The sequence below is a fragment of the Nilaparvata lugens genome, chromosome 5, assembly GCF_014356525.2.
Source record: "Nilaparvata lugens isolate BPH chromosome 5, ASM1435652v1, whole genome shotgun sequence".
In the NCBI taxonomy this organism is placed as follows: Eukaryota; Metazoa; Arthropoda; class Insecta; order Hemiptera; family Delphacidae; genus Nilaparvata; species Nilaparvata lugens.
Window position 1 is genome coordinate 46,883,537 of NC_052508.1, and position 22,254 is coordinate 46,905,790.

The following is a 22,254-nucleotide window of genomic DNA, read 5'->3' on the forward strand; positions in this document are numbered from 1 at the left end:
TAAAAATGGTGTCTCAATTGCTTTTGCTGATGACACTTCATTGTTATTCAGTGAAACGAATTGGGAGAATACTAAAAAAGCAGCAGAATCCGGACTTAAAATAGTAAAATCCTGGTTTGATGAGCATATATTAACATTGAACATAAAAAAAAGTAATTTCATGTCTTTCTCTCCAAATTCTATAGGCCAGCCGCAAGGTTTGGATTCCATTAAAATCCATAATGTAAATTGCAAAGAGTCTGATTGGATAAATTGTACATGCTCAAAGCTTAATAGAGAACATCGTGTTAAATATTTGGGTGTAATGATTGATCAACATTTGCGTTGGGATGTTCACATCAATAGTACATGTAACAAACTCAGACATTGGATAAGTAAATTCCGTAATATCAGCCAAGTTAGTAATAAAAAAATCTCAAGACTCATATATTTTGCCTACATTCAATCATTTCTGCAATATGGAATAAAATTTGGGGTGGAACATACTCAAACCACTTGGAGAAACTTTTTGTAATTCAAAAACACATTATAAGAGCTATATTGGGAAAACCCAGACTCTATCCAAGTGAGTACCTGTTTAGTGAGCTAGATGTTTTAACTGTCAGGCAGCTTTACATAAAAAATTTAATCATCTACATAAATAAACATATGAATCTTTTCAACCTGCGTGTTTCACCATATAACCTCCGTCCCTCATCTATTACCTTTCAAATTACAGATACTATTTTATCAATTTGTAGAAAACAATTTTTATATCAGGTATCAAAGCTCATCAATGTTATTCCTAACCATTTTATCACTAGTAAATTGAATAGAAAACTGCTAATTGAAATTCATACATGGATAATCTCGAACAATGTAATTTTGGCAATGTAATTTCCTCATAGCTTAGTATAAAGACTTCTCATGTTTTTTATGTAATCTTCAACTATTCTTTACTCTCCCCTATACCTTCACTCTGCTCTTTCTCTTCCCTTCCTTACTCACTTTTTCTTTTCCCTATTTCTTAATAATATCCCATTATTATTTTCATATACTGTTAAGCATTGAACACTCGGCCTCTGCGCTCAGGTTCCTCGAACCTTGCAGGGACTTCCCGTTTTTAATATAGTTATGTATAATCCTATTAATGGTATTTTTCTTTTTCATTTTATAGCTGGCTATACGTCAGCTTATGACGTTAAACCGTTGGAATATTTAATTAATAAATGTTTTCTATCAGGCTACTTCCCAAAAAGTTCAAAGTTGCAAAAGTGATAGCTCTTCACAAAGCTGGTGATCATACACAACCCGGAAATTATAGACCTATAAGTCTTTCAAAAATATTTGAAAAAAATGATAAAAATTAGATTAGTTTGTTTCCTAGATGAAATAAAATTAATATGGGTTCCAATCTGGTAAGTCAACCACTGATGCTGTTCTCCACTCAACTAACATCATAAATAACAATTTCAAATCCAAGCATAAAACACTATCAGTTTTTTTGGACCTTGCAGAGGCGTTTGATTCCATACCACACAAAATAATATTGCAAAAATTATATAATTGTGGAGTTAGGGGCATAGCAAACGATCTGCTTGCGAGTTATCTAACGGATCGCTCTCAATATTTGACAATTAATGGTAAAACAAATTTGAAAAATATTTCTGTATTTGGTCTTCCTCAAGACACAGTCCTTTCACCATTGCTCTTTTTGATTTACGTTAATGACCTCTTGAATCTGAAAATACCTAACTGCAGAGTAATTTCATTTGCTGATGACACGGCTCTTGTTTTTTCTGGTGTGTCATGGGGGGATGTTTATAACAATGCAAATGAGGGCTTGAAAATATTGTAAAAACATGGTTTGATAGACATGTACTCACCATGAACCTGAAGAAGACTAAATTTATGACTTTTTCCCCTACTGAAATCCTTAAAATATTTGGGTATAATGATGGATGATCATATAAAATGGGATACTCATATTGAAGAGTATAGTATTGAAGATATATGAAGAGTCTCATATTGAAGATATTTAAGCCGTGCAGACGGCTTAAATATCTAATTTATAAGTTTTATAAACTAAATTAAATTGCTGATATGGTAATACAGTAATGAAAAAGATTTATTATGCTTATGCGCAATCACTTTTCCAATATGGAATTGAGATATGGGGGGCTGCTTTATGATATCCATATGAACAAATTATTCACATTACAGAAACACCTTATCAGAGCTGCATTATGCAAGCCAAGATTGTACCCTAGTAGACTTCTTTTTCAAGAATTCAAGGTGCTTACAGTGAGGCAAACATAATTATGTTAAAAGAATCGTATTATTCATTAATAAGAATAGTGATACATTCAACTTAAGGAATAATCCATATAATTTGCGTCCCTCCAATCCGTTACAATTTGATATTGACTTTACCAGCTTAAGTGTATGTAGACGTCAGTTTGAATATCCTAATTTATAATATTGTCCAAGTATTTTCTTTTTTTATTCTGATTTGTCTAAATAACCTAAAAGATTATGTTCAATTATGTGGGAGGTTGAGTTTATACTTTTTTATTCTTTCAAATGACATAAGATATTATTACAAATGTTTTAATTGTTGAGTAATAAACTCAAATAATTAAAAGTTTTTTGATCAGCTGTTTTAGCACACTTGAAATTTAGCGGCCGGAAAGAGTAAATTTAGCGACCGTCCTTAGCCGGAAAGAAACCTGTTCTAACGTCAGACGAGAGTCGTCTGCAAACAATGTCTTTCAGATCTACGTAGGGACTGGAAAACAGCTGCATTCTTTGCAGTGTGGCGAAAAATGTTTATCTTAAATTATCTATATTCATCATGTAGTGTTTCATTCTTGTGTTATAAATTTAAAAAAAATATTTGTCATGGCTTCCTTGAATTGGTCTTTTTGAGTTTGTCATTTTGTTACTTTGTCTTATCGTTTGTAAGTATTGAGATGTGACCTGGTTTCCATAATTTTATTTATTCTAGTGGTTTGAATAAGCTCTTTTTCTTTCTATTGACATGTTTGCTGACTAGTTGTTCGAACTCACTGCCGGCGCACAAGTTTTCTTTGCCGGTAGTGCCATTTTGTAAGTTGGAATATTTATTTTATCAATCTGTATTATTTTACGGCAAATAAATGAAGATTACTATTATTATTATGAACTTCGGAGATGCGATATTTTGATTTTCCACAGAATCACTCACTCACTTTTTACTATCCACAGACGACTAAAGTCTCAGCTGTTTCAGACAAGGATGAATATATTATCCTTTTAATGTCGTTCAGCGAGTTTTCCCAAGGATGAACCTAGTGCAATCGAATTTTTATATCATAAACCTACTATGTTCCAAATTTCGTGAAAATCGTTAGAGCCGTTTTTGAGATCCGTTGAACATAAATAAATAACCATAAAAATATAAATAACCAAATATAAAAATATAAACAGATATTGCTCGCTTAATATAATAGGATAACATCAGCTGAGGCTATTTGGAAGCTATCACACAGACAGACCTTCAAGCGTTGACACAGTCATGATTTCAGCTGGTTAATATACAACATAATTTACAACTTTTACATCAACAAACTGATATGGGTTGAGATATCAATGTGCAGTTTTTTCCATTCATTTTCTCTTGGAACTCTACATCGAAATCATGTATCACATTACCACACTCTCATTTAAAAAAATGAATATGGATACCAAATTACCAACATATGAGGGTCAAAGATGTTGATGCGACAAAGTAATTATTCATTTCATTAGGATCCTCAATAAAACCTACAGTCAAATTATTCTTGTAAAAGAAATATTTAGCTGTTTCCCTGATTTTCACCAAATCTGTATAATCAAAAGTTGCTGGTTTCAAAGATTACAATACAACGACAGTTCTTGAGCGAGTTCTCCAACCCAGGGGGCCACTAGTTTATAACCCAAGACAAGTTCAACAAATTTCTACGAGAACATCTTCTGTTGCACATAAAATATCTAAACGATAATATCGTCTATATATTATTATTAGACGATAATATCGTCTAATTGAATATTATTCAATTTCACGTCACGTCATACATTGTCGATTATTTCTAGAGTGATGTCCTGAAGTACGGATTCAATTCTTCGTTTTAGTTCATCACTATTACATAACTTTGTTGCATAAAACTTATTTTTCACAGCCATACACTTGAACGAAAACGTCCTTGAACAGTAATAACCGATTTGCTTTCGTGAAACCACAGAAAGCACAGCTTCCTCCGACTGTGTCACCCACACCATTGAGCCGACTGTTTCAACTATGGAAAATTATTTTACAAAAAACAGTGTGCATGAAAGATCACATATTAATATTTCATGTAACAAACGATCCCTAGAAAAAGCATACAAAATTCAATTATTATTTTTGAGAATCAAATTCAGTATAAAAGAATAAAATTTTTTATTAATTTAAAAAGGTTCAAATGTCTGACTGATTTATAAAATTGAGGATAGGTGTGAGTGACTAGTTCCTGTCTGACCATTTACGTACGTATTGGGCACCAGAGAATCCACACCAAGTCTCGTCACAGTAACAGTGTGATGTGCAATCTCATCAGGGGAACAGTAATTGCAATGGCAGGTAGTACGATCTCGTATGAAAAACATTGTTTTCGTAATCAGAATTACGAGCAAATTGAGACTGAAAAACGTTTACTAACATGTTAGCATAGAGCAGAGTATTCACTGAGACTAAACATACATTTTTGTCCTCAAAAAAGATTGGCCCTAAATTATCCCTTGATGAGACTGTGACTTCAACACAGAGAATTTTTTCGTGTATCCTCTGTGGATTTTCTGGTGTCCAATTCATAAATTGCAAGACAGGAGCTACAAGATGACGATAGTCGCGCTCCCCTACCACGACAACATTAGACAATCACCCGATTCACTGCCGCACCCTATATATCCAAAGCTGGATCAAGATCCACAGGTAATGACACCAAATCAAAATCTTTATACATGAAAACATTGCACAACGTCAGAATACATCGCCACCCACGAATTTGTAATCAAGGAAATAAATAAGTCTTTAATCAAGAATGGAAGAACAACGAGAATCAATTTATTGGGTATATGACTCAAAAGTAAAAATTTTCATGACAAAAATTCCAGTACAAATCATGATGATGAATCAAGTAAAACACTTTTGATAATTGCACATAATAATGAATAAATTAAACAGTACAAATATGATGATCTTCAGATTTTTTCACAAGTGCTTTATGAAAGTACTAAGTACGTATGGAGATAATTGAATTGATCCAAGATTAAACATTTTTGAACGTTTAGTTAAATTCCAATTCCTAAGCGACGCTAGTAATGTGAGTTGAACAGAGCAAGTTATAAGATTTTGTTTGTGGATAACATAGACAAAATATTGAGAAATTCAAGTAGCTATCATGCTTTTAAAAATTGCAACCAACTCTTTGAATCAAATTGAACAGAGAACAATGACACAACCCTGCATAAAACATTTTTAATAATTTCAAGTCTCTGTTTATGAAGTAGTATTTTTTAATATAATATCTTCATGAATTATAATGTTTGGTTATAAATAAATTGATGTACAATTCAATTGTATATAGAACTAGCCTATTTCAATTAAATGAAAATTATTATATATTATCTCAATAATAATTCTTATACAATATGAAGGATAATTTTCCTACATTGGATTAGAGTCAAGATTCTTCACAAAATAATTTTTTTCACTCTTTGATCAGATACAATCAAATAGCAATCATGAATTAATAATGGAATTATATACGCTGAAATAATTATAATTACTGAGAAAATAAGAAAATGCTTGAACAACTAGTACAAGAAAAACATAAATGAGATTCGATGAGGATAACAGTACCAGTTGAAAAAAATGTGTCAATAACTTTCAAATTGTTCCTAATATTTAAAAACTGATTGATATCAGGCGATACAAAAATGAAAAATAAAGGTAAACTACTTGTCAATATGTAGGCTAATAAAAGTACAAAAGAATTGAATCACAATATTCAGATATATAACATTTTTTGAAGAATTATTTCATTCATAAACTAATGATATTAACTTATTGTTATGAATATTACCTAAAAAACGAAAAAGCGCAATTATTTACAAGTACAACAATTCTAAGCTAAACAAACAACAATATTACAAATCGCTCAATATTTTTGTACATATCACTTAGTTTTACACGAACTTTTATCAACCCATCAGGGGGTTCACAAGTCGAAAAAGGCTTCACATAAAACAATTCAACGTAAATAGTATCATATAATAAAAAATTAAGTCAGTTCTTGATAGTAGTATTAGGTACGTATTATATTAATGGCAGGGTATAAATCATTTTGGTTTGTACTGCTCTTCACTCCAATCTTCAGATTCAACTCAACTGGAAGAGAAAAACGTTTCATATAATGCTTGTAAATTGGTAAATACACAGACTTATCTTTTGAAATACATACAATCAAATTGTTTAATACTGTAGGCTTATATAATATGTATTAATTTCAAACATTCATGAGAGCTGAACGATCATAGAACACATTTAAAAAAAAAAGAAAACCATGTTTTTCCATCTACATTGCTGAATGTTCTCAACCTTCAGAGGTAATAGATTTCAAAAGAAAAAGAAAATGTATTTACTTATTTAAAGTGATATCTGTGTCAATACTTTAGTGGTTTAAGTTTCTAACAATCAATGAGGAGCCAAATTTAATATCTCCCCCTACTCCCATAGAGATTACTCAAAATTTAGTACTGCAAAGTGCATTGAAATGGTCATTTATTCATAAAATTGATTCATAAACATGGTAATTAAATTACCCTAGAACAAAATGCAATGTGAATGAGAAAAAAAACTCTTAGAAACAATTCAACCGCTGATTTAATTATTTAAATCTCAATCAGCGGCAAGAAGTAAAATGTATCTTATGAAACTAGAAGTCCTCTGCTCTAGAAGCTGTCACTACTCACGAAGTTCTGCTGAAAACAAATACCAAAACTTGTAATAAACTCCAGCTTGTTGAATCTCTACTATAAAACACATACATTTTTGTGCATGTTTCATGAATGATACTAATTCCATAACTCACCCATATTTAAATCACAAGTGAAGCTTGCAATTTCAGCGGCCTCATAGGGGACCAGATGAACAACTATAGTGAGAAGGATGGCATTCATCAAGATTTCAGTTGATCAAGAACCAATTTCAGTATGTCGAGTTCCTGTTTCTTTCAGAAAAAAGTGGATACTGTATCATATAAATATAATTCTAGAATAAGTAGTAAAATAAAAAAACAGTATATATAATAACCAGTATATAATCAGTATTGTCATTTAAAAATAAAAACCTAATACTGTATCCAAGGTTTCCCTACCCTAGCTACCCTTCAACTAGCTTCTCCCTAACCCATTCTCACTCATCGCAAACTAATGTGCAAAGGTGTAGTTGATATCGAAAACTTTCCGTGAAAACTCAAAGTACTGAATGGCTCGACTTCCCATTTCTTTCAGTACCTTAAGGACTGGTGAAAATAGGTACTTGACTAACTGAAAACTTGAACTGATGTATCCCTAGTGGGAACGGTCAGCATTGTTCATAAGTAACATTAATGATTGGCATTCAACCTATTCTGGCAGTTTGAGTAAGACAGTCATCAGCAAGTGGCTTGTGATAGTCAAACCTTGATTCAAGCTACGTTGACTTATTGCAATGAATTGCACTTACTTGAGCGTAATTGTGCTGGGTCCGCTAAAATGCCCCACCCTCGCGTGGATGTCTACTGCCCTCACCGCGAAGTGGTACTTGTGACCCTCCACAAACTGAAACACATTTTTATTTATTGATAAATTAATTCATTATTCTACAACATAATTACAAGAATAAAAACATGATAAATTGTATAAAGTTACACTCAGAAAAATTGCTTATTGGGAAATCGAGATTCAATTTGAGCGCACTGTTATCTAATCTATACTTATTGCTTTATTCGTGTATTCTATTGAAGGAAAATATTCACAAATGAATTATGTGGTCCTATTTGCTATTCAGCCGCCTGGGAGGTGTCAATCTGTTAGGACCAAATCAAAACTGAAAATCATCATGGAATTAGAAAATGAAAGTTTAAAATATTCCCGAATAGTAGCGTATTTTACATCGCCAAAGGAAATTCAGAACCGTAAGAGTATTTCAATCCTGCATAAAATTGGAAACTGACCGTCTTTCCAGACGTAAGTTAGCAAAACTTAATGTGAGGAAATTATTTTTCAACCAGTATTATTTTTCATGATAAATCTGAAAATTCAACTCAATGATCACTCGAATCTCATTAATAAAATCTAAATTCTAGGCTGTTTTGAATAAACCCAATCAGTAAATGAATCAAGAAGGAAACACAAACCAATGATATATTTCCTTTTAAAATTATCACCATAAAAAAATGGTGTTGAAAACATATATAAATACTACTTTAGACGTTATTTAGTATGTGTGGTATTGACTCAATACAATCTAGTACAATATATCAGTATATTTATAATACAAAAATCAAGTGAATGCAATTAATTGTTTATCCATCATTACACACAAACGCGTGAGTGTTTTTCTTTTCGATTTGAAAATTTCAATTTCCGTAAAATAAATATCAATATTGAATTTAGATTTAATGGATTTACAGTGTTCTTAAAATCTTCACCACTTTCAATATAATTAGAATTTCTCGACAAAGGTATCTATTTCTAAGAGGTAAGGTATCTCGATCAGTTTTCTTTACGTCAAAAACCATAACAAAATCGTACAATGATTTGTTGTATTTTGACATGTTAGCAAATATATTGGGGATAAAATTAGAATCGGCATGAATGCATTACTACCTGTGTGAGGGTGCAGGCCATGGGCAGGGGCAGAGCTTTGACATCGCCAACCTTCTTCCAGAGTGTGGAGGTGGGTGGTGCTGAGCCTTCTTGGTAGGCATACAGCTGGTAGCTGGCTATTTCTTCGTAGCCCTTGCCTAGAGCCAACGTCCACGACAGCATAATACCTGCAACAGCATGCTCTTCAATTCCTCAATTCAATATTAATTGAAAACTGTGTTGTAACCAAAATCATGGACTTCAAACTGGGTTTGTAACAAAATTATAAGACTTTGTGTTGCTTTTTGTAACCAAATTACGTACTTTCTGTTGCGGTTGAAGCTAAATTCTTAAGACTGAGTTGCATTTCAACCAGTCATGGGCTTTTTGTTAAATTTGTAACTTTATCGACGTTGGGTTAAGTTTGTGATTGGATTCTTAGACTTCTATATTCTTTAAACTTTCAAGCAATGGCAATAATTAGGAACTGTTCGTAAGTTAGTAAGGAATAAGTCGAATGCAAGGACTTGCGATTACGATATTAAACAAATTCTTGACTTGAGAGGCTAAATCTGTAACCATATTTGACTTGGAATTTCGTTTGTAATTAAATTCACAAACTATTCGTTAATATTATTCATACACATTCCAGTTCAAAAAAGTTATTTATTTGTTTAATCAATAATACACAATTCATTAAAATAATTAAAATTAGATTATAAGTCGAAACTTATAAAACTTCAAACTTGAGCAAAAGTTTTTCACTTTCGTATTTTGAACTGTAATAAAAGATTTGAAAGCAATATGGAATGAAATGATTGACCTCAATATTAACAATGAACCAGAGACGTAATTCACCAACATTTGATACCTTTTGGATGGTTGCAAATTGAAGACTACTACATCCATAGGACATCAAGTTACATTGTTTCTCTGAGATTGAGAAACAAATCAGTTGAATTTGAAATATTGGAACATTTTACTTACCGGCACCGTTAGGTGTCTTCCTGACCACCAATTGAGGCCTGGGCGGCGCCAGACGCCATCCTTCTTGGTGAATGGCCGGCGGGCAAGGTGGCAGAGGAGCGGGGTGAGTCGCGCTCTGAACAAACATAACAATCACATCAAAATAGAATAAATTGCTACAATATTCTTATATTAAACTGGTTAATCTAGGGTAATCATTCACGTATTGAGAAATAGAACCGATTGCCAGAATAGTATTGCATCAAACGCGTGAATTCTACGGCATCGATTAACAAATCAAACAGAACACGAATTGAGTTATTCATTATTCATTCAAACTATTTTTCATTCTTCAACAATAAAAATACAATGCGGGAAGATTGAACAGGATTTTACTCAAAACTATTGTTTATTTAATAATAAACATGCATCTACACAGAACAAGACAATCGTATTAATTGTATTTGTGTTTATAGATTTACGGTTGTTTAAGTGTAAAATTAAAAAAAAAACATCAAAGAGACCATTTTCAACAATCAAGGTAAATAGCTCACATTTATTCATTTATAAAGTTTTAATGATAGATTCTTCACCATTCGATCTCAAGTTTTTTATAGAAATAAAGAATATTTATTTATTACGGCAATAGTTATTCAATTGAATAAATGCAATTCAATAGTTATTCAAGTTACGTACGATGCGTGATGATTTCTAGAGAAAAAATGTGTGCTCTGGCTGAATATTACAAATTTACAAAGTCAAGTAAATTCGAACAAATTTGAGAGTAATACAAAGTAGCTTACCGTAACTCTGACCGTGTGCACAGGTTTCAATACATCTGGAAAATAAGAAATTGTTGAAATGGCAAACTGCTTGTATTATTAAAATGTTTCGATAATTATTGTAAAGCAGAAACTGGAAGCTTGCATGTGAGAACATGTTTGTGTTATATAATTTGACTATACGTCAAACCGTAAGATTTTTAAGAATGCGATATTTTGCTTACCCTGTACTACAGCCTACTTCACGGCTGCAGTTTATTCCCCCACTTCAATTATTGCATGTCAACTTAAATACTATAGATGAGTGACCAACCTTCTGTATACTAACTTTGGTCATCATTGACTTCTGAATGGAGATAATCTGAATTAATAATCAATCGGCAGCTGATTGATTATGAATAATTCTAGTCTGTTTTTTCCTGAGTTCAGGAAGTGGATAATGTATTATGGTAAATATCGGGGCACCGAGCTTTGCTCGTTCTTTATTTATAGATAAACAGAACACAATTCTTATAATGATTGGGAAAGGACTAACAGGCACAGCCCAAAACTGTTTCTTTCCCAAATTTTGATGTATACACTATAAATATTCCAAAAATTAGGTTATGTTCCATACACTTGAATTCAGGTCCAATTTTCAATCCAAACATTTGAAAACAGGAAAGTTCTAATTTAGATAGTTTACAAACAAAATAGAACTCACTATTCACTTGAAACTGTAAAATCCTATTATATTAAGCAAGCAATTTCTGTATTTATATATCTGGTTATTTTAATATCTGGTTATTTATGTTTTACGAATCTCAAAAACGGCTCTAACGATTTTTACGAAATTTGGAACATAGTAGGTTTATGATATAAAGATTCGATTGCACTAGGTCTCATTCTTTGGAAAACTCGCTGAACCACATTAAAAGGATAATTGATCCTTGGAAAACAGATGATAATTTCGTAGTCTCTCGATAACAGTAGATGCGTGTGCCTATGTAGGAGAGAGACAGAATTATTTCCAGCTGTGTAATCATAATCAATCAGCGAAAAATTTTATCTAGCTAGACAATTTAATCGATTTGATCAACATAATCTGATTTGTTGATATGACATGATAATCCTCCTAAACTAGAGTATATCATTTTCAAAGTTGATCATTATTTGACAATTTCAAGTGATTAGTGAGTGTTATTTTGTTATTCAATTTGGTTTGTATATAATCTCAATTATAAATTTTCTGTTTTCAAATGTTTGAACAGAAAATTGAACCTGAATTCAAGTGTATGGAACATAACCTACTTTCTGGACTATTTAGTGTATAAATCAAAATTCGGGAAAGAAACCGTTTTGGGCTGTGCCTGTTAGTACTTCCCCAATCATTTTAAAGAATTTTGTTCGGTTTATCAAAAGTCAATAAACGAATAACGAGCAAAGCTCGGTGCCCCGATATTAATGATTAACTTTGAAAATTATGATATACTCTTTTTTAGAATGATAGAACATGTCATGTCAACAGATCATATTATTTTGATCAAATCAATTGAAATTTCTAGATTAATATTTCTCGTGAATAAGCTGATTGATTGCAAATAGTTGAACAGCTGAACGTAATTCTCTTTCTCTTCCACACAGGCACTCACATCTTCTGTTATCGACAGACGACGAAATTCATATATTTTTCCAAGGATGAATAATTATTATCCTTTTCATGTCCTTCAGCAAGTTTTCCCAGGGATGAAACCTAGTGCAATCGATTTTTTATATCATAAACCAACTATGTTCCAAATTTCGTGAGAATCGTTAGAGCCGTCTTCGAGATCCGTTGGACATACATAACCAGATGACAAGATAATCATATACAGAAATTGCTAGCTTAATATAATATGATATTGGAGTATGGAAGAAATTCAGTTTTCTTTCATATTATCCTTAAAATGAAAAATTTCAAAAAACCTTACAAATACATTGACGCGCAATTCTTATAGGAAAATTCCTGTCAATTCTCAATCTAAGAATCAGGTTTGGCCGAAAATGCGTCACATACAAACAGACAATAGCAAATCCCGTCAAGTTAAAACTTGGATCTCACTATGTTCGGTTAATAAAAATTGATAATCAGTGCGAAAATTACTTGAAAGTTCAAAACATGTTGTGTTAAAATAAAAAATATATGTTGGAAGGGTACTTTGGGTTCATTATATTTTTTATGAAAATACAAGTAGCCCTTAACAAGAAAGTGAACATAGCGATTTTACAAAAACATGAAGTACCTTATAAGTAAGCTGGATTATTTTATTCAAAGAATCAACTTATTAATTATTATTATAAACTTATTATTTATTAATTCCTTAAAAATAAAATAATAAAGATGATTAAGCTATTATAAAGTGATACACATTTAGAAAAGCTTGAGAAACAATACGTCACTAACACAAATTTTAATAACTATAGAATCTTGTGATTTGAACTTACTACTCATTGCTCCGTTCTTCACGATCATAGTACCATTTGCTGCCAATGTCCCAATCGGTAACTAGAAGTAAAAAATTGAGAAATATTATTTTAATTAACTGAACAGAAATCATTGACGAATAAAATATACAGCAAACCATATTATTTTTAAATCAATCCACCTAAATGATTTTATAACAATAACATCATTTATCAAATAATTGAGTAAACGATTACTAAATAATTCAAAATAAGATAGCTTTCATGAGTGGGAGAATTTGCAATAGGTAAGTCGAAATCTACTCGTAAATACATAAATCATGTTAGATAAATATTTTAATGTACACATAACACAACGAATGTGATTATTCATCTTGTTTACATAACTTAATCAATGTATTGTTCATGAAATACCTATGTGTATTGAATTCAAAAGAATAAAGCATGTTAATTCAGAGTTGGTAGAGAAAACGATACACAAATAATGAACTAATGTTCATAAAAAAGTAGAGGAATGATGATATTTTATGATATATTCCCTTTATTGTAAATGTAGCTAGTTCTAATTTACTTTCCAAACACCATAAACATTGGTATTTTGTGTATTTGTGGATTAGATACAAAAGTTTACTTCACAGAATAATAAACTTTGCAGAATTTGAGGTTAAGGTTTTGTATATCCGTTATTTTTTTTGCTGCCCTATTTGATATTAAATTATTCTCTATCATTATAATTTGTAAATTTCTAGTGGTTTATTTATTGTTATTGTTTGTTTATTTTATACTAGAAGCCTCTCACTGACAAACTTGTGTACGGTATATGCATGATAAACATGCATGACATACATGTTCTACCGTTAGTATTTATTAATTAATCAATAAAGAATCATATTGATTAAACGGTATTAGAAATAGTGACCAGCGTAAAGCTGCATTTACACCAAAGTTAATAACAAAATGTTAATAACTTAATCCTTTTATATTCTATTAGATTGAACGGAACTTGACAAACACATATGTGTTCAACATGTGTATGATAAGTTATATTCAATCTAATAGAATCTATAAAGATTAAGTTATTAACATTTTGTTAATAACTTTGGTGTGAACGCAGCTTAACAAGAGCATGCACACCAACATGACAAATCCATCAGAAATACAGTGTTCATAGGAACAGTATATAAAATCAAATGAATTTCAAGCAGTTTAGTCGAGCAGGTACTTTTCATTGCTTTGAAAAAATTGGATAAGAAGGAATTGGAGAAAAGCTACGCAGAACTCTTGCAAAAAATGCAGGATTTAGAAGCACGATTTTTGAATATTGAGAGAAAGATTCATAGCCCACAGCCTACCAGCTCAACAGCCAATTAACTACTCGACAAATGAAGAAGAATTGGCTAAAGAAACTGAATGGATCAGGACTCGGACTAAGCGGGCTAAAAGAAGAAGAAAAGAAGAGGAAAAACGAGACTGCAAAAAGGAAACAACAAAATTTGATTCATAAAATCATTTCCGTAGGGGCGTTTAGCTGCTAGAAAATGGAGGGTTGGTGTGCAGGCTCAAAAGGAGGAAACCGTTTGAACTAGTGTAGTGCTTGGCTTGAGTAGTGTCAGGTGAAAGAGCAGAGCGGTGATTGAGTGGAATCTAGCTTTAAGTGCGGCCAATAAATATTCATAACAATTTAATAATAGCAGTAAGAGGTTCTAATAAGGAATTCGCTGTTTTATATTGAAAGTAGTTTGTTACGATAAAAAAATCATCTCATTAGTCCTGAGAGTTTGTATTAGAAATATATCTACGCCCACACAAATTGATATGTAGGCCTATACTTCTATAAAATACAAAAATGTACACTGAACATGCAATTATGATGTTACTGGTTAACATGAGAGAATGTACATGCAAACAATACACAAGCAATATTACATGCATGCATTCTATGCATGCTTCAATTTACTGCAAAAACTATTATTTAAAAAAACTAATTATTAAATTAAACTACTACTACTACTACTACTAATTATTTGATTAAACGACTATTAAACAGTATATTTCCTCAACAAAATAATAAAAAACTACACAAGGAATATTTTTGGTCTAGAAAGTGAGCATTCAACTATAACCTGGATAATCAATACAAATGTTCAATGAAGTTGATATGAGATTAGAAAAAATGAATACCATTACAAATAGAACGCCAACATAAGTTTAAACAGACATAACATAGAATATCTCCAGTTGTTGGTTTTAGCTCAATGAATATTGTTAGTACACAACTTGAGCAATGTTTCAATTGCCAGTTGATCAATTTCACAATTACAGGTTCTCAAGTGAAGTCAGTAGATGTCCAAAGATTACAACCAGTCTGAATACAAATAGTAAGATTCTGCTAATGGATATTCAGAAACTAGGATTCTGCTAACCGAGATCCAGCTGCTAACATCTTAAATAATAATTGAGACAAAGAGAGAAAAAAATTAGTTCTATAAATATAAGAAGAAATAAGCACTAGACTAGGAAGACTATTAGTTAAAATATGTTGAATGTAACTGATGTGTTGAGATAGAGTACCTTAGTGAGGCCAGCTGTAGTGGCAAGCAGAAGCTGTCCTGTATTTGTCGACACAGCAGAAGAGGGTACTAGATAAGTACGCTGTCCATTGCCATTCTACAAAAACACCTTCAATTAGGACAAATAAGGTATGGCTAGATATGGCTGTGATACGTCTTGCAGAATCATTATCACTACTCTTGTTAATATTCTAAATTCAAAATATAAAGGTCTTGAGGAATTATTAATGGGAATAAACATACTAAAGTGGATAAATTAAAAATTACAGAATCTATAATATTATTTTTATCACTTTAGTTCCATGACATAGATCATTTGAATAATTACTTCCGTCAATGTGCCTGACAACCCCCTCAAATGTGTCATTCATTTCAGGCTTCTTTTTGCTTTTCTTCTCCCTTTTATTGTTTCTTTGTCTCTTCTATTCGTTCCATCTACAGTTTTTTCAGAGTTGGTTGATTTACTTATCTTTTCCTCCAACAATGTAAATTTGGAAAAATAAGTTGCTAATCTTCAATAATAGAGAACTTGACATTTTGTCTCTAATTATCTCCTTTAATTTGATCTTGTATTATTTTAGTTGATTTATTCATTATTTCAAGTTTTATAGATCTTATTCACTATCATGAGTATAAACTTATTCCCGCTCACAGGCCTTCATGCCCATGCGGGTTTTTAAAAATGTAGGTATTTCAATGTATTGAATATTGAATTAAACATTTTTGATATATGAGATTAGACAAAATAAATGCTATATATAAATATGTAGGTTATATATGATTGTGAATTTAAATGAATAAAAATTTGAATTTGACATTATAATATGGCGATTTCTATATTACGGTAGGCCTACATATTAAGCTTCAAATTATCTTCACTTGTAGCCACTCTTTCTCTATTGGAAACACTACGTGCCTGATGTAATATTTGCATAAATAATGAAATAAAATTCAACTATAAGGTGGCAAAGGACAAGACGTTCATTTATCGTACCAAAAATGCATTATGCTCCATTTTTCTTCAGTCGTTCATTCTCAAAATTTCAAAAGCCAACATAAGAGGCTTGTTTTGCGGGACACGGTTAGTAAAATATTCGAGTCATACGATAGCTATAGCTACATGATAGCTTAGACTTCTTGTGGGAAACAGGTTTAATGGATTTATTCTGCAGCTTTTAAAATTCAATAAATTTGACCGTTCACGATTTTTTTCTGGATGCATAGATACTTTTAATAGTGAGTAGTGAGTACCTATACCCGTGAATGACAATTCCATTCGATACTTTGAATATTGCTCAAAAACATTAGCTTCTTTTTAATGTAATTTTTTCGGAAATGGAAAATAGCATATCACAAAGGAGGAAATACCAAGTCGTTTCAGTGTATATTTATATTGAATCTGAACGTTATACTAGTTGTATAACTTCAAACATGATGACATGCGATTACTTTAATTTACAATTCGATAGATAATCTATGAATTTGAGTAAACAAGTAACAGAAATTTCGATGAAGTAGATTGTCAACAATTTTGCGTGTTGGATCTGTAAGGTTTATTGAAAATTGGATCCAAAGATTGTTTGTAGTTGAAATTTCACTTACTTTTTTCGAAAAAACAAAATCAGTAATGAAACTTATTCAACTCATGAAAATAGCAAAAGCAAAAAAGAAGCAAACCTAAATAAATACAAGAACAATCAAAGATATAAGAAGACCACAGGATACCACCAAACGATAGTAAAACATTGAACATGAGAGAAACAGATAGCCTGAACATGAAACTCTACATTCTTTAATATACAACAAATAAGTCATGCATTGAAGTAGATTTAAAATAAAAACCGAAATTGGAAACTCACATTGGCTGGTGGCATTTGTCTAACCACAGTGTAGCTGGTAGGAGTTTTTGAGTCTGAAATGAAAAATAGTTAAGCTATTAGAATAGATAACAGTATAAGATAATAGAAATATAGACACGTTGACAAAAATAAAAGCTATAGATTGAAATATTTCAATTGCGAAAGAGTGTTGATTGATTGATAGACTGCCTATATTTTTGACTTGACATGTATGTGAACTTTTTGGCTTGATAATTCAATTCAAAATTGATTTTAAATTCATCCTTGGAGGGCAAAGGTAGAGCGCATGTCTCTGTCTCTGTCTGTCTCACTCTCTCTCCCTCTTCCTCACTCTCTCTATCTCTGTCCAAAGCTCCGCCAATTTATGTAGATGCATAACAATATTATCTATTTTATCTATAGTTATTACAAATTGCCTTTTTTCATATCATATACAGCTCAATAATTATTTTCTTAATTTATATCTTGTAAATTCATCTATAATTTTGCTGTATTGTAAGCTATTGTATATAAGCCAGTATTTATATTGTAATGTACATAAACTACTCAATCAATCAATCTCTCTCTTTCATGCTGTTGTCATGAATTTAATAGAAAATGTAATGTAATATTGTAAATAATTTGTTTAATTTCAATTTTGTAACCTAACAATGTTACCATAGGCAACAAGCATAGTATCGATTGATCAAGTCTATCCATCTATCAATCTTAAGCCAGATAAACACACATCGATTTTTGGATCTTTGATTTTTGACGACCTTAGGAAATCCAACAGATTAAACCATGAGCACATCATCCTTTTGCCAAGTTAATCTAATAGAATTTATCAAGGTCGGGAAAAAATCGTACGTCCAAAAATCGATCTGTGATTAACTAGTACTCCCTCCGACATTCTTGAGCAATCAAACTAAAAACAAAAATTAACTTCAACCACTACCATCAAATCTATAAACAAACTTGGGAGAAACCAAATAGTCTAACCGATATACAATATATTTTACTCCACCAATCCTATGAAGTATATTTACCCTCTGGAATATAGAATAAAAACAACGTTTTGTCCCATGAGATTAAAAATAACAAACTACATTTGATCAAGTTACCATAGAAAGAATACGGCAGCAGGCAGCACCGCAATAACAACACATTATTTGTTTTGCTAAGCTAAGCTTTATTTTTAAACAGACTGCATAGATATTGAACTAATACTTCTGGGCCGAGCCTGTTGCTCTCTCTCACTCTCTCTCTCTCTCTCTCTCTTCTCTCTCTCTCTCTCTCTCTCTCTCTCTCTCCCAGCCATAGCTATATATCCTATATGATTTGTTGTTGGAAAATGTTTCATGTCAGCCTGTCACTTGCCATGCAAATTTAGATGTACAATGATATTAATTTGTAATTGTATTAATGAATGAATACCAATAATACACTGGCTGTGATCAGTTTCGCGTTCAATATGTATGAAATGCATGTTTGAATGAGTAGTCTTTTAATAAGTTACCTTGGTTAGCAGCAGCACCTTTTTCTTCTTTGTCGGTGAGATCAATGAGATCAATGACTTCGTGAGACTTGGCCGGAGATTGTCTGGCCATTTTGGAGGCAGTGATAGCCACAGGGATGGGCGCCGACGTTGACGTCCCAGCAGACGCCGACGCAGTCGTAGACGGCGAACTTGCAGCTGATGAACACGGAGGAGACTGAAACAGTCACATTCAATTATAAAATGGCTTCCATTATCATTCAAATTAATTTATTAATAAATCAAAGGACGAATAACCCTTTGTTACTGAATTATTTTATCTAATGAGTAAGAGAATGTATGTGTTACTGAATTAAAGGTAAATGGATAGAATAGTGATGAAGAATGAATAGTGAAATCTTTTTCAATGAGTAAGTGAATAAAAGTGTTACTGAATTAATTAATAGATATAATAGTAATGAAGAACGAATAGTCCATTGTTAGTAAATTATTTTGTTATTTATAATGAGTAAGTGAATGAATATTTTAATGGATTAGATAAATTAATGGACTGTTCAATATAAATAAATAAGTTGGAGGATTTCAATCCAACTTAACCAAATTTGTGAATGTGAGTTAAAATTTTACTAGCCATCAAAAGTTACTAGTACTGTACTGTAAATAATTTTTTATAATATTTATTCTAGGAAAATAAATTTATAAAAAAGAAATTACCAAATACAAATCTTTTGATTTGGAAGTTACCCGGTACTACACTAGACTACCTGATCTTCAATATACAATCAATCAGTATTAAAATAAATATTAAATTTAAACTGGTATTAACATCAACTTTAATTCAAATAATAATCAATTGTCTGACAAATACAAAACATTATTCTTTCTTATTCACTATTTTACGAGTAAAACTCAACTAAAATGTATTTTAATATAAATTGATGTTGTTTTCCCCTAAAACTGTAGTATCAATACTACCTAGCCTATATTGTTAAAATCTGAAATGACAAAGGTATGGCAAATATTGTACTTTTCAATATAGACACTGCAAATATAAAATTTCTAAATAATGGAAGAGTTCATAGTTTTGATTTCCATAATCAATAACTCAAGACCAACTTTCAATCGGAAAATATAGAAACGAGATTTTGAACTAAGTTGGATAATTTATTCATTATGATGACTGCTATAAGAGTGCAGCATGGCATAGTCGTTTCCATAACCAATAACTCAACACCAATAATTTTCAGTCGGAAAATATAGAAACTAGAGATTTTTAACCAAGTTGGATAATTTATTTATTAATAGTAAAAGAGTGCAGCATAGCATAGAATAGCATACCTGTATGTTAGTAGCAGGTTGAGCAGGCTTCGAGGAGACGATGCGTCGAGGAGTGGATGAGCGCACATTTGTTGTCGCAGCCGGTTTCAACGAAGTCTTCAACAAACATTTGCAATAATTTATTACCAGCTTACGAAAACAGTATTCGAAAACATCACAATATATTTCACATGTAAATGTCGATAAGAGTTTGGGAATAATATACATGAGAATATGAACATCGCCTACAGATCCTTGAAGGGATTATTTCCTTTCCAAATTTAATAATCGTTATTGATGTTTGTAATAATGAAGAAGATAAATCACTGACTCAGAAAGACGATTTAGATCCGAGGGCTTATCTAGTCCAAGAATCATATTTGATATTCATCATTATTATAAAATCAATTATCACTCGATATCCAAAAATAAAACTATATTTTTTCAATGATGGAAAATTTCCACAGTATCAATTCTCATTCAACAAAAGTCGAGGCTGAGTGGTAGAGAGGACTTGAAAGTCCTAACTCCGCTTAATAGAGATCATTTCCATTTTCAAAAGTCTGATGCTGTTTTACTATTACTGCATTAAACATTTCTATATGCTCAATATTTGCATTTGTATAAGCAATTTTTAAATATGATTTGCGAACGAATGAAGGAGCTATATATCTATATCTCTATTGAAACATGCGCCTACTTTTTGAACTGAGTCATCACCTAAATTTGCAAGAAAAATAATACAGGCAGGATTGCCTTAGTATTTTATGTTGTATTCACATCAGTGTTGTTTGTTACATGAATAAATGAATAGTACAGTCGCATTGACCCTACCTGGAACCGTTCTTGTGTTTTTAGTAAACGTTTTTCAATACGCTCCTGATCCTCTTTAATGCGCTGTTGAGTCTCTTTGCGTTTCTTCTCGTTTTCTTCCTTCTCCTTCAGCTCTTCCTCCTTTTGCCGCTTCTCTCTCAATTGTTGCTCCTTGAGCTGCTGAGCATGCATCTTCTGCTGGTTGTGCTGCTGCAGCTGATGCAGCTCTTGCTGCTCCTTGTACTGCAGCTGCATGCGTTCCTCGTGCTGCAGCTGCTGCCGAGATTTCACCTGCTGTTTCCTAGGATTCGTCGGCTGCAAATTCCCTCATGATTTAGTACGCCAATTCAATAGAGGTACATAGAATAATCAAATTTAATCAATTACAGTATCTATACAAATCGACCACTGCAGAATCAATCAGACAGGAATAGGCTATTGCTAACTAGCATATTGCTAACCCATGCTGGAATCATCAAATCGTCATCAAATCTCAAATTTATATTTACACAAATAAAGAATGTCATTTTTTCATTGCGGATAATGTCCACATAGCCTTTTTGATTGAGCGTGGGTAATGGAATGAGTCCGAGAGTGAGATGATCCAACGTCCTTGTCTACCCACGACCAAATGTCTAATGTGTCTAACGCATTAGTCCACTCAACTAACCAGCCCAGCTTAAAAATACCTTGAACAATGTATCGTTGAAATTTTATGAATTCATTTGCCAGCAATTATTGTGAAATTACTATTACAAAAATTTCAATTTTATCTCAAAAACTGATATAAAAACGATATCCATAGGAATTAATTTCAAGTTGGTAACTTGATAGTATCTAGATCGAAAGCTTAGAAATGTTCCCAAAATCTGTTTCACAGCCTGAACGAAAGACAATATCCACTTTCGTGTCTAAATCATTACTTACTTTTTAGGATAACATCCTGAATAGACTTGATGAACTAAGTCCTTAAATTCGATATTATTTTGTCAAGACATTCTTACAATACAATATTAATAGACCAGTTTGTTGAATAGACTCCAGTTATGTAGTATAAGATATTAAGTCTGTTGAGAAAATAATTATCCAGAGAATATTATTCAGCAGAATTTGTGTTAACTAAATAGAGATTAAACGTA

The 22,254-nt window shown here is 31.8% G+C and overlaps 1 protein-coding gene across 15 annotated transcripts in view; it reads right to left on the reverse strand.

Moving 5' to 3' along the window:
- Positions 1 to 5,072: 5,072 nt before the first annotated feature.
- LOC111053681 (calponin homology domain-containing protein DDB_G0272472) overlaps positions 5,073 to 22,254 on the reverse strand; it is a 57,044-nt gene continuing 39,862 nt past the window's right edge. For 9 of the 15 annotated variants that reach the window (XM_039428459.1, XM_039428456.1, XM_039428450.1 and 6 more), the window contains 11 exons: positions 21,137 to 21,430; positions 20,324 to 20,419; positions 19,007 to 19,202; positions 17,509 to 17,561; positions 15,651 to 15,746; positions 13,101 to 13,161; positions 10,659 to 10,693; positions 9,877 to 9,991; positions 8,911 to 9,077; positions 7,766 to 7,860; positions 5,073 to 7,020 (listed from right to left, as the gene is read on the reverse strand). In XM_039428459.1, coding sequence (XP_039284393.1) covers positions 7,008 to 7,020; positions 7,766 to 7,860; positions 8,911 to 9,077; positions 9,877 to 9,991; positions 10,659 to 10,693; positions 13,101 to 13,161; positions 15,651 to 15,746; positions 17,509 to 17,561; positions 19,007 to 19,202; positions 20,324 to 20,419; positions 21,137 to 21,430 — 1,221 coding nt within the window. In that variant the 3' untranslated portion in view covers positions 5,073 to 7,007. The remainder of the gene's footprint in view (positions 7,021 to 7,765; positions 7,861 to 8,910; positions 9,078 to 9,876; positions 9,992 to 10,658; positions 10,694 to 13,100; positions 13,162 to 15,650; positions 15,747 to 17,508; positions 17,562 to 19,006; positions 19,203 to 20,323; positions 20,420 to 21,136; positions 21,431 to 22,254) is intronic. The other 6 variants (XM_039428454.1, XM_039428449.1, XM_039428455.1 and 3 more) reach the window with 6 other exon arrangements.